Source organism: Cyclopterus lumpus, chromosome 4 (genome assembly GCF_009769545.1).
Source record: "Cyclopterus lumpus isolate fCycLum1 chromosome 4, fCycLum1.pri, whole genome shotgun sequence".
NCBI lineage: Eukaryota > Metazoa > Chordata > Actinopteri > Perciformes > Cyclopteridae > Cyclopterus > Cyclopterus lumpus.
Genome location: NC_046969.1, coordinates 23,496,711 through 23,511,960, shown reverse-complemented (window position 1 = coordinate 23,511,960; position 15,250 = coordinate 23,496,711). Strand labels below are relative to the sequence as shown.

General features: G+C 45.7%; 1 protein-coding gene across 2 annotated transcripts; it reads right to left on the bottom strand.

Moving 5' to 3' along the window:
* Positions 1 to 369: 369 nt before the first annotated feature.
* On the bottom strand, positions 370 to 14,123 carry arhgap45b (Rho GTPase activating protein 45b). Of its 2 annotated transcripts, none has more exons than XM_034529870.1 (24): positions 13,461 to 14,123; positions 12,293 to 12,545; positions 11,666 to 11,848; positions 9,787 to 9,930; positions 9,327 to 9,411; positions 8,204 to 8,276; positions 7,723 to 7,798; positions 6,890 to 7,021; positions 6,398 to 6,459; positions 6,106 to 6,216; positions 5,918 to 5,998; positions 5,642 to 5,809; positions 5,304 to 5,441; positions 4,977 to 5,173; positions 4,658 to 4,731; positions 4,445 to 4,531; positions 4,231 to 4,332; positions 3,943 to 4,106; positions 3,630 to 3,809; positions 3,404 to 3,541; positions 2,978 to 3,252; positions 2,647 to 2,884; positions 1,797 to 1,902; positions 370 to 1,219 (listed from the first exon to the last, which is right to left on the bottom strand). In XM_034529870.1, exons 1-24 carry the CDS (start codon positions 13,779 to 13,781, stop codon positions 771 to 773), a joined length of 3,837 nt encoding a protein of 1,278 aa, XP_034385761.1. In that variant the 5' UTR covers positions 13,782 to 14,123; the 3' UTR covers positions 370 to 770. The 2 variants fall into 2 exon arrangements, with proteins under 2 accessions (XP_034385761.1, XP_034385762.1); XM_034529871.1 differs by lacking the exon at positions 13,461 to 14,123 and adding an exon at positions 12,941 to 13,454.
* Positions 14,124 to 15,250: the final 1,127 nt, after the last annotated feature.

Genomic DNA, 15,250 nt, shown 5'->3' with positions numbered 1-15,250 from the left:
TAGATCCTCAAATACTAAACTCTAGAGCTGTAAAGCAGGACAGAACTGCATTACGTTGTGAGGGATTTAGAAGCCTACCTTCCTCTTCCAGGCCATGTAGCTGCTGCAGACCGAAGCGTTGAGAGCTGCTTGTTGTGCCTCACAACAGCTAAAACCATCCACCCACTGCAGTAAACGGTTCCTCTATTGCCCTCCCAGTAGTGCCATCCCAGTACCAGGAAGTGAACCACATTCCCTCTTCAGTGGCAGCAACTACACTTATTTGGGTTTCTCTGTTCCTGCTCACGTTTATTCAACGTTCCCCATGTTACCTGTAAAATACAGACAATCAAAATAAGATTGTAGATGGAATAACAACTTGAACCACTGTAAAATTAAATGTTTATTATAGTAGACCAAACATTCATAACAAGGCAATACAGGCAACATGTATAAAGAGACTAATCAATTTATTTTTAAAATTCTGTGCTAAAATAAAAACAGGCAGCAATTAAATTTTCTTTGAACTTCTGCACGTTGAAATGTGACTTTTCCTCAAGCTTGCAAGAGCAACTAGTAAAACATCTTTGAAACGCATCTTTGCAGCAGCATGCATTTAATCATTCGAGTCATCGCATCAAACAGGAAGCGTGCAGAGGTTTCACTGCCAGGACGGATCGATACAGCTGATGATGTATCACATATTAAACCTTGATGTACACAACATGATTTTAATGAATAAAAACCAGATGAATAATCCTGTCACACAAACAATTATTTTGATAACGGCGTCAGACAAACTCGGGCTCACTGTCCCTGTTTCTGGTCAGGGGTAATTTCTTTCTACACAGACGCGCCAGTGGAAACCCCGATAAGGTCAATGTGGGGGAGAACGGGTAGTTGTTGTTGTTGTTGACGTTGAGCTCAGCCAGAGAGGCGCTCAAGTCCTGCTCTGCCTCCGCCGCTGCTGCCGCCGCCTCGTCGTCTGGTGGGCTGCTGTCCGGCAGCGCGGGGGGCTCCGCTCCGCCGCGGACCTGATCCGCGTCCGGTTCCGGGTCGGTCCGGGCCGCAGACTGGTTGGAAAGGTCCAGGCTGTCCCTGCAGCTCAGCTGGTCGTCCTCCACGCTCGCCTCGCTCTCCTGCGTCACCGGGCTGCGGGAGAGCGAGGCCCTCTGGCCGCTCTCGTCCTGCTCCGAGTCGGAGAGCTGCTCACTCGACCCCAGCGACCCCAAAGAGCTTCCTAAAAGGAGAGAAGAGCCCAATGGTTACACAGGGGGACATTTTCTTTATTGAAGTCTTACTTTAAAAAAACAAAAACAAGAAGAAAAGCAAACTATGCAGGAATTGACCCTCTGTAAACAATCACGTCATCTCGCAAATACGACAGCCTGTTATTGTTCGTATCCTACACAAAGTGTCGTCCGGTCTCCACTAATGAGGCAACAACGGCACTTAAATGCATTTAACAGTTTCTTTTAGACAATTTATGAAATTCACGTCACTCGAAGCACATTTTTCACAGTACAAACGGCTAAATGGAGTGTTTTGTGCACCACTGATTACGATCATCATGCACTTGCATAAATGCGAGCATGAGAAGTTTTAAAACACGCAGACGCAACAAAAATCTGGTCGCCGTCTGGTTCCCCGTCTGTAGAAACAGATTCTAGTGAATCATACAAGTGGTGATTGAGGGATTATTTTTGTGAAATCCTTTAAATACCATGAAGTCAATGGGAGCTAGAAGTACACAAGTGAACTTATTTTATTCAGTATTATATAAGCTAGGCTTTACAAAAAAAGAAATAAAAACTTACCACATCCCTCCTCCATCTTGTCCGATTCTGGTTTGTTTGGCTCCTCGCTGCCTGCATCCTCCTCGGCGTCAGCAGAGCTCTCAATCTTGTCATCTGCAATACTGCCCTGAACCAGGAGGGGGCGATGAAGAGATTGTTATCAAGAAAAAACAGTGTGTGTTCTTTGACTGATTTGAGAGTATATCAAAAACATGTAAATCATTGTATTCCAATGTCTTTGGCATCTTGACTCCACAGGAATATCTAAATAACATTTCATATGAAAAGGCCCACAACACCCCCAAAAGGCTCAGCGGTGTATTTCAGTGGTCATTAAACTAAAAAGCATACAACAAAAAAAATAATGATTTGTTTTCTATTTTATGAAAAATGTTAATTAGTGTTTTGTTACAACCACAGTGCATCTGGTCTTTGTGCCTAAATGTGTGTTATAATTAAAATGCTACTGTGACGGCCATATTAAATAAACTAATTATCAGGACTTATAATTATATCTGTGAAAATAAAATGAATACAAATTGTTTTTATAGCAGTTTTAGGAAGAGGACATTTTAGTCTTTTCAAGTCACAAGTGGGAGTTTAATCCGATATGGCACAAAATATAAAAAAATAAAAATGCCTTAAAAATATCCCAGACTGACATTTTAAAAATAAAAACATAGCATTTAACATTAATTATTAAGAATTTCCCACGTGGCATTATGTCAACAAACTGGCATTTAAAGTGTTACGAATTCTGAGAATGAATTAATGATCAGGGCTGAATTGGTTTGAACAACTTGCATTCAGTGAAAGTGGAAAATACCATTAATATATAATTATTATATAAAAGTTTTAACACGAGTCCTACCTGCTGAGTGGAGGTGGAAGCGGAGCGACTGGTTTTGTGGGACTGAGCGGGTTTGGACTGGAAGATGGACGAGTAGAAGACGATGAGGGACTCCACGATGCGGGCCTGGTGGGGGTAATCGACCAGAGAGGACAGAGATATGGTGGCCCCGGTTGGACGGGGACGCATCAGGGAGGGACCGAACACAATACCCAAGTTACTGGGACTCATCTTGTTGTCTTCCTCTAGCTCCACAATCCTGAGAGAGTGGACGGATGGAGAATAAATACATTTAAAAAAAAAGATTTAGTTTTATCTTCCAGCTTTTCTTCTATTTTTCAATATGACTCACCTCCGGAGGTGGCGGATTATGTAGCGCAGCGTAGCGATGTTAGCCTTTGGCAACTCCTTCAGGAGCTCCTTCAGCTTGTCCACCAGGACCAGGGCCTCCGGGTACGTGTCGGGGCCCAGGTCCACCAGCTCGGGCCCCTTGGCCGCCGCCAGGTTGACGCCGCCGTTCGACTCCGCCTCCTCTCCCTCCGGCGACTCCGCTTCGCCCTGCAGACTCTCCTTCGCCAAACCCATCAGACGGTTGTAGAGGCGGAACAGCATGATGGGCTCTGGCAGCTGGAGGGAGGAAACGAGAAGAAGAAGGCGGCGTGAGAAGGAGGAGGAGCAAATAACTGCAGACACAGCAAGTTATACATGTTGAGCTAATGTTTATAAAACCAGATAATTAAAGTGATCCAGTGAGGCAAAGAAGAAATGTCCTGTGCACCTGTCTGAGGTAAAGCTTGAGGACGTTGCTGATGTCGTGCGGGGAACACTGGGACAGCTCCACCAGCTCCTTGCCGTTCTCAAAGGCCTGACACAGCTTCTCCACCCGCGTCTTCACCCCGTTCACCCGGTAGATGCCCTAAGAGGGAGGAAGCGGACAGTTTCAAATTATTCAAGAAGGTGTTCACTTCTAAAAAAAAATTTAAAAAAATAATTCACTTTCTCACCTTCATCTTGAGCGCCCGCCTCTCCAACTCGGAGACGCACTTGGTGACGATGAAGGGGATGCCGTCGCCGGCCACCTGAGAGAAGTCCCTGCCGAACAGCTGCAGGCGACCCTGCAGCTTCTTGTGGCCGCACTGGATGGCCAGAGTCTCCAGGCAGCGCTTGTGACACGCCAGGAAACACTGGCGGGGGGGGGGGGGGGGGGAGGGGGGAGGAGAGCGGTGAGCTCGCAAACGTCAAAAGTGAGGATGGTGTTAAGAGTCCAAGACGAAAATGTGTGTGTGTGTGTGTGTGTGGGGGGGGGGGGGTGCTCACCTCCTCGCACTCGGCGCCCTGGAAGTAAACGTAGCTGTCGCACTCGCGGCACTTCGCAGGAGTCCTCAGCTTCCTCAGCCGGTGGGTCTGGGCCGCTTTGGAGAGGCCGACGTTACGGAAAGGTCTGGTGGACACCACCACGTCGGGATCCATGCCGTTCAGGTCTGAAGACCAAAAAAAATAAAAAATAAAAAGACTCGAATCGTACAGAAAACTCACAGACGATCCGCCTCGAGTCTTCCTCTAGTCAGGTTTATCGAAAGGTCACGACGAATCTGTAAATCTTACTCGGAGCGTCAAATGAGGTCACGTTCCCGTCTTTCTCATCTGCGTCCTCATTGGACGACATGGTTCCGGTGGATGACGTGCGAGCAACTTTCCTGACGTCGCCTACAGATTAAATACACAGTTTAAATACCAACCCTCGCATATGGAATAAAAGAAGACGACTAAAACTCCCTTCTGGTGATTTATGAATGAGATATTCTCGGTTCTCCCTCACTCGTGCTGGCAGTAGGAGACTCGAGGCCTCCCTCTCCTCCCACGCTGTCGTCGCTCACCGTCGAACCCCACGACTTGTGGCCCTGCCCTGATGGACGACGAGGGGACGAGACTTTTTTTTAAAACACCGCGTTCACTTATGAATGTCGTTTACTCTTGAAATTCGGAATGCAATGAACCAAAAAGCTCTCCAGCACCGGCAGGCCTCACTTACTCTTGCGGTGAGCTTCTGCTGCGTCCGCCTGGGTCGTCGGCTCCGTGTTGAAACTGTCGTTCCTTTGTCTGTGGCTGCGGAGACAAAATGTATTAATACTTTGTAAAAAGATTAATGCCACATGTGAAGCCCGAGCCGTGTCCAGTCTTCGTGCTAAGCTAACAGCTTAATGTTCATGCTTTGACAGCAAAGTAAAGCGATGAAAATATTCTCTTTAACTGATTTGTCTTAAAAACACGCCAGCACACGGCTTCAAAAACAAACAAATCCTGACTTTCACTTGAGCCCGGCTAATCGGGTCTCGGCCCGCAGCTCTTACTGTGCCGACGAGCTGGAGGGACAGTAGTTCTCAAAGGCGTAGTGGACCGTCGGCTGCCCCGGCAGCTGCAGGTCTCTCACGTGGGCCGCGTACTGCTGGCCCGGGTCGTACAGCTTGCTGCTCTCACACAGAGTCTGGTAGTGGACCGGCAGGGCGACCGTCTGCATGTGCATGAGCTGGTAGTACGAGATGGTGGCCTGGTGGAGGGAACACGGCTTCAACCCCAACTCGAGTATAGACCATAGAGCAATACAGGCACGTCTAGAACAAAGGTAAGAAGGTGACACCTGTAGGGAGGTGTGTGTGTGTGTGTGTGTGTGTTCTCACCGAGCGGAGGGTCTGGTCGCTCTGTTTGATGACGTCCTGCAGCTGCCTCAGCACCGTGACCTTTGTGTGCTCCAGCTCCAGCTGCTGAGTGGTGGCATCGGCTATACACGTCCGGTAGGTGGCCTCCGCCTCGTCGGACTGCACACAATATTGTATTTTATTATCTTAAAAGCTACTTCCCGTTGATTTATTTTTATGTGGCAGCCGGATTAAACCATTTCAAAACATGACCCCACTAGAAAAAAGAACACCTAGCTCTAAATAGGCACATTATTTAAATGTTTCACAACAGACACTGCATTATAATAATAATAATAATAAAAGCCATGGATAAGAACCTTGTTGCGAGCCTCTTCCTCCAACCGCTTCTTCTTCTCCACAGACTTGACTGTAGATCCTCCTCCTTCCTCCTCGGCGCGGCAGGCTGCCGTCTTGGCCTTCTCGTGCTCCTCGCAGCGGACCATGTAGACCTGCTTGGCTTTCCGCAGGTTCACCTCGCACTCCATCTGAAAAGGAAAGTCACTGTTGGCCCTTGAAGTTTCCCCCATCGTCACTTTGAGATGAACAACAACAACAACAACGCCCGCTCGTGGGTCTAAAGTAGGAGGTCCTACCAGTTTTCTCTTGGCTCGAATCCAGTGATCCTTGATCTCCTTCCGTCTCTTCTCATGCTCCTGTTTACGCTGCATCAGCGGCTGCACAGACGAACACGGAGCGACACGATGCGGATGAAGGAGTGACCGTCACACACACACACACACACACACACACACAGAAGTTGTTTGTGTGGCAACAAGTTTACCTGGATGTAGGTCTGGGTGTGCAGGGTGGTGTTGGCCTGCTGCAGCCCCACACTCTGCTCCTGGTCCTGCTCCAGAGCCAGAGAGTAGATGGAGAAGAGGGGCATTTGGGGCTGGAGGGAGCCAACACAGACATGGGGGGGGGGGGGGGGGGGAGAGGGGGGAAGCGAGAGAGAGAGAGAGAGAGAGAAAAAGAGAGATGTTTGATATCCAACACAAACTGTAAGCGACGAAACGCTGTATCGCTTCAATAATCACAGATTATCCAGTGAGAGATAATAAATGGAGGTTTACGTGTGTGATGCTGTGTTTGCAGGACTGGTACAACCTCTGGAGGCCTTTGGAGAACTCCGTCTCTGGTCACATGGAAGACAAGAGGACACAGTTTCATGCAACGTAGAGAACTCCCAGAAATCTGGAAATGTGTGAACGACCGTCTCGCTGAACAAAACGTGTCGGTATCACAAAACTTTTTATTTTCTGCAATAATACAAAAAGGTTCATTGTCGAGGGAACAAAATACGACATTCCTGCAGCAGCGATTGTCTTAAATCACCGTTGGATTTACATGTATTCACAATTATTAACAAATGTCAAGAAAATTACAAACACAAGTTGCTGAAGCTCATATTATTTAAAAAAAATAAAAATAGATTGAGCAAGATGTAATACATTTTTTTCTTGTATTTTATATTTTATTAAAATCCACATTTAGAAAATAATCTGGGGGTCCAGAAATGTTGAATTTTAATAAGCCAGATAATAAACTGAACCTGCGAAACTCACCCAGCGAGGTCCTCTTCTCCACGTAGCTCATCAGGTCCTTCATGTACTTGGAGATGGTTTTGGCGTAGAGGAGGGCGGAGTCCACCCCTCCCTCGCTGTTCTGGAGGATCACGTCCACTTCCTCGGCTCGGCCTGCGCGTCAACACACACACACACACACAGGTCGGTGCACAGGAACAAGCAGTCGGTTGCTGCGACAACGTGCGACTGGTATAGACTCCATAGTTATGATCTTATTTTGGCGCCGACTATTTATTGATAATTTTCAATCGCCGTTTGAAACAGTTTATTTATTTATATATATATATATATATATATATATATATATATATATATATATATATATATATATATAAAAATGTTATATATATATTAAAATATGTTATATATATAAATATAAAACATATTTTATTTTATATATAACACACATATATATATATATAAAACATATTTTATTTTATATATAACACATATATATATATATATATATATATATAAAAATATGTTATATATATATATTTATTATTAAAACATGTTATATATATATATACGCACACCTATATTTATTTATTTTATTATATATATATATAACATATTTTAATAATAATATATATAATAATAAATATATATATATATATATATATATATATAATAAAAAAAATACATATATATATATAAATAAATATAGGTGTGCGTATATATATATATATATATATATAACATATTTTAATAATAATAATAAATATATATATAATAAAATAAATGCATATATATATATATAAATGAATATCAATAAATATAGGTGTGCGTGGAGCAGCAGCTGATCGGCCTACCCATGTCCTGCAGGTCGCTCCTGAACTGCCCCCCGTCTGCTCCCTGTCCCGCCGCAGCGTACAGGTTCTCCATCGACTGCAGAGCACAGAGGGAAGTCATTACTGACAGTCATCGTCAGCTCGTTGCGCAGAGGATTGTGGGTAATAGCCAGAAAAGCATATTAGCAAAATGCAAGCAGACGCATTAGGACATCCTGGTATTTTTTTTTTTTTTAAGCATAGTGAACGTGACAAGCTAAATACTTCTTTGGCATCCTAAATAGTTTGTCAGTTTGGGTGTTGGAAGACTTTTGGTCTTCAAGGCCTTCAGGAGACTCAAATGATGCTACTTCCTGTTGACCAGCGTAACATGCGGGATATCCCACATTGTTTGTATTTTACGTGTAAACTTTGACTTCTGCTGGATTTTAATAATTATATATTTCAGTGTGGATGGGCACGAATCTTTATTTTATGCATCAAACAGATTATTCCAGCTCACCCTGCTCTTCTCAGTGGGCAGCAGAGAGAGCAACGTGCTGCTGTCCACCTCTCCCATCAGCAGCTCGGACACACTGGGGAGAAACACAACAGAAGACCTCCTTCACGTCGGGCAACACCAGACACGTACGTATAATATGGTGTGAGGAGAGTGACGGTGGAAAAGCACGTGGAGGTAATAAATAATCCGTTTGTGTGTGAAAAATGGCTGAAAAAAAAAAAAAAAAAAGAGGAAGGAGCCCTTCATGAAAAAGCTACTGGAATCAGGAAGTGATATAAAATACTTTAAATCCTGGGATGATCTTACTCTCCAACGTTCATTCTCTAGGTCCAAAAAACTATTTATCTTTCAGAATCAGAATCCTTAGTTTATTTGCCGAGTGAGAAATAACAAATACAGAAGAAAAATGAGAGCTGGTGCAACTTTTAGATGTAGTTTGGTGCAGAAATAAATAAATAATGTTATTCCTCTTCCACTGCAGAAAAATCCTGATGACATCTTTTCATTTTAAATCAAATGATTTAGGCTAAACCCCCCCCCCCCAAAAAATGGCGTCTCCATCTTGGTGTTTTGTCTGTTCGTGACACGAGTCAAAAAACAGAGGAAGAGCGGAGGAGAGAAAGAGGAAACAGACGTCAGGCAGATTTCAACCGTCTCTGCCAGCTCACTTCCTCCTGAAGCTCTGTGACGGACGGCTAAACCAAAAGGGCACCGACTGGCATCTGAAGAACCGCTGGTGCAGCTAAACAAAAACATCCATCTACTCTGGGTTTACTTTTATTTTATTCAGGATTGTTTTTTTTATGTTTTCAGTCTTTAAAAAAAAAATATATATATATATAACTTTTTTATTTGATGTTTTCTTAGTTTTAATAATGCCGTTTGGTCTCGATTCCTCATGAAGAACATTTCGGTGACTTGTCATCAGTGCTGCCAGGTAGACAACAGAAAGTTAAGAGTTTTTGTGTCATACGGTAGAAAAGAAAAGAACCACTTCCTGTTTTCGGGCTCAGCCCCATGCAAATGTGTCACCATCGCTGCACTTTTGTCTCCAAATTCCCAACAACAGACTTTGTACGCAATCACACACACACTTTTAAAAAAAGGGGCATCAGATACTCACTTGCTGCTAAAGGCAACGGCAATGGTTTCAATCGCCTTCTCAAAGTCATTTTTGTCCGCCTCGTTACACGCCTCGTAGTGGAAACCTGAAAAATCACAACCGTTCAGTTTTCAAATGCGGTTTTGAGATCCACTGCTGACCAAACACACACACACACACACACGCACGCACACACACACACACACACACACACACACTGTTATCTCGAACACACGTGTAAATATTGCTGTTGCACTTTGCAGAAGTTTTTCTTTCCTCGAAATTTCTGTTCATGGATTCTCTGACAGTTTAAAAAAAAACTGTATACTGTATGTGACTGTATAAAACTTTACATATGCATGAAAACAAACAAATTAATCATAGTTAGTAAAAAAAATGAAGGACACTAACATGCATAGGAACAAGCGCAGGAGGGAAGAAGACAAATACGTCCGTCTTTCCAAGAGCACATCCGACTGACCTTTGACCTTGGATATGAGCTTGCCGGCAGCAGTGAGGATCTCCACGGTGTTGAGCAGAGGGTAGGTGTTGATGACCTGACGCAGCACCCGGAGGACCTCCCCCAGGCACTCGTGGGCCACAGGCCGCTGACTCTCCTTTTTACCTGGAGGAGAGAGAGAGAGAGGGAGGAGGAGGAAGGGGAGGAGGAGGAGGAGGTTGGAGACAGTCACGCAGTGAAATCTCAACAGGCTGGAAAAGACCACATCCCGGTTTACACTTTAAAATGAACTCAAACTCTCTCTATCCACTAAAAGATGGTCGAGGGGAAATTACACAAAGATATTTTGGGAGAAACACCCTTTCCTAAATCTTGCCAGGGAAACAAGTTATAAAATAAATATATATTTAATGCGTTTGTGAGGGTCCGATGTGACACATTTCGTTACCTTTGGACAGAGCCCAGCGGGCGGTGTTCCCTCATCTCCTGTCTTTGAGCTAAGCTAAGAGGCTACCTGCATCGTGACCACACACACACACACACACACGACTTTTTAAGTCTTTCTGAACTCGCCGCAAGAAAGCTCTTCACTCGCTGCGTGCGTGGCGGACGGAGACGGACAGACGGGTCAAACGCTGCTTTGATGTCCCTGCTGACACATTTGCAGCCTGCATCCTCATTTCCTCCCAACACACACACACACACACACACACTAGTTTTGTGAACTTTGTACTGTCTAACGTTACAACCTCGCGCTCTTCTGCCAGCACTTTTTTCTTCTTTTTTTTTTCTAGACTGGAGGCCGATGGCTCAGCCAGGAGGCCAGAGGGCGGCCGCTCCTCCATCCTCCCACAGTCCATCTGAGTCAAAGTGTGTCAGAGAGTCTGCGCTGCAGCAAAGACAACAAGAACACGGTGACCCGAACATGGCGCCGGAGGGGATGCGGTCATCTCTATTGTTTTGCAAGTTCAGAAACTAATTATGGCAACATCTGCTCTCTGCGGCTGGCGAAAAAGAAGAAGAAAGAAATCGCTTTAGTCTCGGTCGGTTTGACGTTAAGGAAGCACCTCCAGATTTAGTGGTGCGGTGGATCAGGGGGAGGGGAGGGGGTTCTGATCGATTTAAAAAGGGACGAAGAGGAGGCGTCACGTCAGCCAGCGTATCGGAGGAGGAAGCGTGGACGGAGGCCCCCGTCTGTCGGAGGCCATCCATCATGGCTTCCTGTTTAGAAAGCACCAGATAACGTCTGTTTCATCTGAACCACAGAACCCCCCCCCCCCCCAAAAAAAACTTTGCGTGGAAAAAAACCACGACTCCTTTCAGTTTGTTTCAGCAGGTGGAGTCGGCTCCAATGACAAAAAGGTTTGAGATGCTTCGCCATTTTGAAGCCTGCCGCGTGTGAGGCTGCGGTAAAGAAGAAGCCGGCTTCCTGCTGTGCGGTCGACTCGGCGGAAACGCAGCTCTTCACTTAGAGAGAGGACGCCAACAGCAACGTGTTCTCCCTCCTCCTCCTCCTCCTCCGAGAAGACGACTGACGCAAGGACACCTCATGTCCTCTTTGTGCAATTCGAAATGGACTGAAGCTCGAAACGCCAAAAAAAAAAGGGGAAGCAGAGGAGAGGAGAGGCCACAGTGTTTTGTTCCGTCTGCAAACGGATTCCGAATGTACACAACACTAAAAATAAATTAAAAAATGAGACCGTTGCCCCGAGTAGGAAACCCTAACCCTGAAACCGGCGATGCACTTCCTGTGCCAAGTCTGCCAGGAAATTAAAAAGAAGAAATGACAACGGTACAGACCGGGTCTTTAACCTCGATGGACTAATAGACAAAGTAATCAAACATCTAAAATGTGTATTTCTTCTTGCCCAAAACTGACCAGTGCAATTTGCCCACTGACCTTCAACCAGCACGACGTCCTTCAGCTTCTCCACGGCCTCTGCGAAGCGCGCCACGTCCCTCAGCAGGGCCGGGATGTCCTCCACCTCGATGGCCGTGCTCTCCGGACCGTCGGACGGGGTCGTCGGGGTCAAGGCCCCTTTGCCCTGGCCTTTGGTGAACACCCACGACTGGAGTGGGAAACCTGGGGGGAGGGGGGAGAGACGCACAGAACAACGGTTTCATTTATTTATCATCAGGCAAAAAACGGTTTGGGGGAAAATACACAGAATATTTAGATCACGCTCCTGTGCGTCCGTTTAATGCCGCACAGGGATAAACATCCTTAGCTCAACGTTACAGCGCCTACCAACACCTCCACCTTTAGCCTGGCTAAATAAAAGGTTAAAAAAAAAATAAAAAATGTGTTGCGGTTCTTCTCCGTTCATCATTGAGACTTTTTACATCTTTTTCCCCTTTGTTGACATTTCGGAGACCAAACAACGTGTTGAAACAATCAACATATGCAAACTACCAAAAGATCAGGGCATACATTTAAAAATCTATGTTTTCACTCAAAATTGTGGATTTCTGCATATTTCATGAACTCGACCAGGCGGTGAATTCGTGCGGACGCTCAGAACCAGACCTGCGGCGCTGGCGTGTCGGCTCAGCGCCGTCGGCCTCTTCAGGGTCGCCACGGGCGACGGGCTGCCCACCCCGTGCATCGCCGCCAGCTTGCCGTGCTGGGTGCCGGGCGTGCCCGGGCAGGACAGCGAGGGGTCCTGCAGCCCGGCGGACGTCGGAGTGAGAGTCGAAGAGGAAGAGGAGGACGACCAGGACGAAGAGGAGAGGCCGGCGTCGCCCGCATCTTTCCGAGGCTGCTCCTGCAGGCTGGACAGCTGAGGACAGAGAACAAAAAAAAACAAAAAAAGGGTCGAGATGATCACATGATTTACAGCTCAACCGTGGCGGTGTGAGGGCGATCAAAAAAAAAACAAACAAAACGCTTGTTGTTGGTAAACACGCAGGAGGAGACTTTCATAAGATCCTGCGTTGCGTAACACTTCCTGACTCCGAGCTGCTGTCGGGTGTGGCGAACAGAGAAAATGACATTTCTATACTCCGAATAAAACATTTTAAAAAAGAGAAATGTTCTTCTTTTGCATTTTTAGGGCATCTTATATCGGCCACTAATAATAGACGTAAACAGGTACAGTTGAGGGCCTGACAAGTGATTCTCTGGCAAAGTCAACCAAACACACACACACACACACACACACACACGGGAACGTACCTGCTTAAGCCATACGTTGTGCTTGTTGGGCAGTATGTCCAGTATGTCCTTGACCTTCGTCTCAGCTTTCTTAACCCTCTGACTGGATGAGTAAGGGTCGAAGCTGCTCTTCCTTCCCCGTTTCAGCATGCTTCACCCCCCCCTCACAGCTTTATCCCCATTCTAACCGAAGCACACTTTTTTTATTTCTATTATTTTATCATTAAACTGATAAACCCTATGGACGAGCCAGATGAGTCAGTCAGTGCACAATCACATCTGAACTCTGCATAAAAGTTGGTTCCACAGTCAGCTATTGCGCGCACACACACACACACACACACACACACACACAGTCAGCTAGCGCACACACACTCATCTGTAACTTATAGTGCCATCTATCCTCTCTTGTCCGGAGCCCTCTGTGTGCAACCTGTCCCCCCTCCAGCTGAAGGTCATCTGACACACACTGACACACGCACACACACTGAGCAGCAGTGCACGCGAGACACAAGGAACCCAGAAGTGATGCGCTACTCACGGACGGGGCGCTGCTCTGCGGCCCGGGGCTTCCTGCTCGGCTCTTCTTCGAGATGGAGTTCGTCTTTATCAGCTCGCGCTTCTTCCGGGCGAACATCTTCAGCGTGCCTTTGCCGTCCATGCCGACTTCTTTGAGTTTCACGCGCAAGCCCCCGACCCACCCGGAGACTCGCCACTTGTGCGCCCTGCCGCCGCCGCCGTCTCTCGCGCTCAGCGGGAGCTCGGTGCCATTGGGGCCGACGTGCAGCCTCCACGCGAACCGTCCGTCTGTCTTCCGCCTGTCGCTGTCGTCGCCGCCGCCGCTGCTGCTGCCGTCGCACATCGAGCCGCGCGCAGGCTCACTGAGACGCACGGCTCGCCGCAAACGGTGCGTGGTGCGCTCCGGGCATCCGCTTTGCGCACGCGCGCGCGTTCACTTCCCCCCCCCTCAACGGAGGAGACGGCGGAGGGACACGCGGGTGATATAAATACCGACTTGTATTTCTTTTTTTTTTAAACTGTGGCCTCTTTTCTGGAAGATTAATTGCCGTTTAAATCACACAAACACACAAAAAACGCTGAAAGGAGACGTAACTGCGTCCGGACGCAAAGCAAACACGCACACAAACAACCGCCGCTTTGTTCAGAGGCAAACAGTCATCAGTTCATCCTTCACACACGTGTGTGTTTCCAACATGTGACCCTGGAGCTTTTCATTGGTATCCTTCCGCCTCCGCGTGCACCTGCTCCAGACGTCAAATCACCCAAAAAAAAAAAAAAAAAGTAAAGAAAACTAGAGACATATATGTTTATAAATGTACAGGGTGGTAAAATTATAATTAATAAGGATTATTGAAGTGTTTTCACCCTCATCTTGTGAGTGTGAGCTACATATTCATTTTTTCAAATGAGATTATATGTACAACAGGATTAAGGACTATTTTTCTGAATCTCACTGCTGATTCATTGGTTGACGCCATGTTTGTGTGGATACAAATAATTTTAATGTGACGCGTTTGTGTTGCTTTTTGACTTTTCTTTGTTCTGTTCTGTCAGTCGGTTATTTGTGTTTATATACTTTTAACCTTTTATGCTGCCGCCTTCTCCCCAGAATAGAGGTTAAATCTCAATGGGACCACCAAAGATAATATTATTAATAATAAGTAGAATTTAGTGTTTATTTATTCAATTCTATTTGATTGTTATTCTTTAATTGTATTCCATGTCATTAATAAAGCTTTAATTTCATGCCGTTTTACGAATATTACTGTTATCATAGCTTTACAATCTATTTTATTACTCTTTTTTTTATTTCATTGGTCTTTGAACTCCACTAACCGGTTTGAAAGCTGCTCTGCAAACACTTTAATTGATTAACACCATTGCACCTTTAGGGGTGTGTAGCGCAGTTGGAGAGACATCTGAAGGAATATTCACTAATTAGACACTGCATCACAAAAGGGAAAGTTAGAGTTGTACAACTGTGTCCTTAAATAAAGCATCGTAGTGGTATGAGAAATGCGTCTTCATTTCAGGAGGATTCAGAAGGAAGACTCAATAAAATGAATCTAAAGAGAGGTCATGTTGCCCCGTGGCTTCTCCCTCTGGAAGACTTGATTAAAATCCCCAAAGTTATGTCAATGCAGTTGGGTAGATTCACATTTAAGAGTATTAATTAGTTAGATAAGATGCATGGAGACGTATTCCTCGTCATTTACCTGCATGTCTGATATTGATGTCAGTTTGGTTACCTGCCTTTTTGTTTGTTGCATATCTAAAGCAATGAAACTTTAAATTAAAACGGAAAAAAAA

What these genes read in the sequence shown, in the direction of transcription:
- arhgap45b (XM_034529870.1), bottom strand. Translation starts at nt 13,781, where the DNA reads ATGTGCGACGGCAGCAGCAGCGGCGGCGGCGACGACAGCGACAGGCGG. An exon ending in GCCGTTGCCTTTAGCAGCAA is followed by an intron (nt 8,277 to 9,326) that starts GTGAGTATCTGA and finishes GTTTCTCCCCAG; the next exon opens with TGTGTCCGAGCTGCTGATGG. An exon ending in GGCGGGCGCTCAAGATGAAG is followed by an intron (nt 3,542 to 3,629) that starts GTGAGAAAGTGA and finishes CCTCCCTCTTAG; the next exon opens with GGCATCTACCGGGTGAACGG.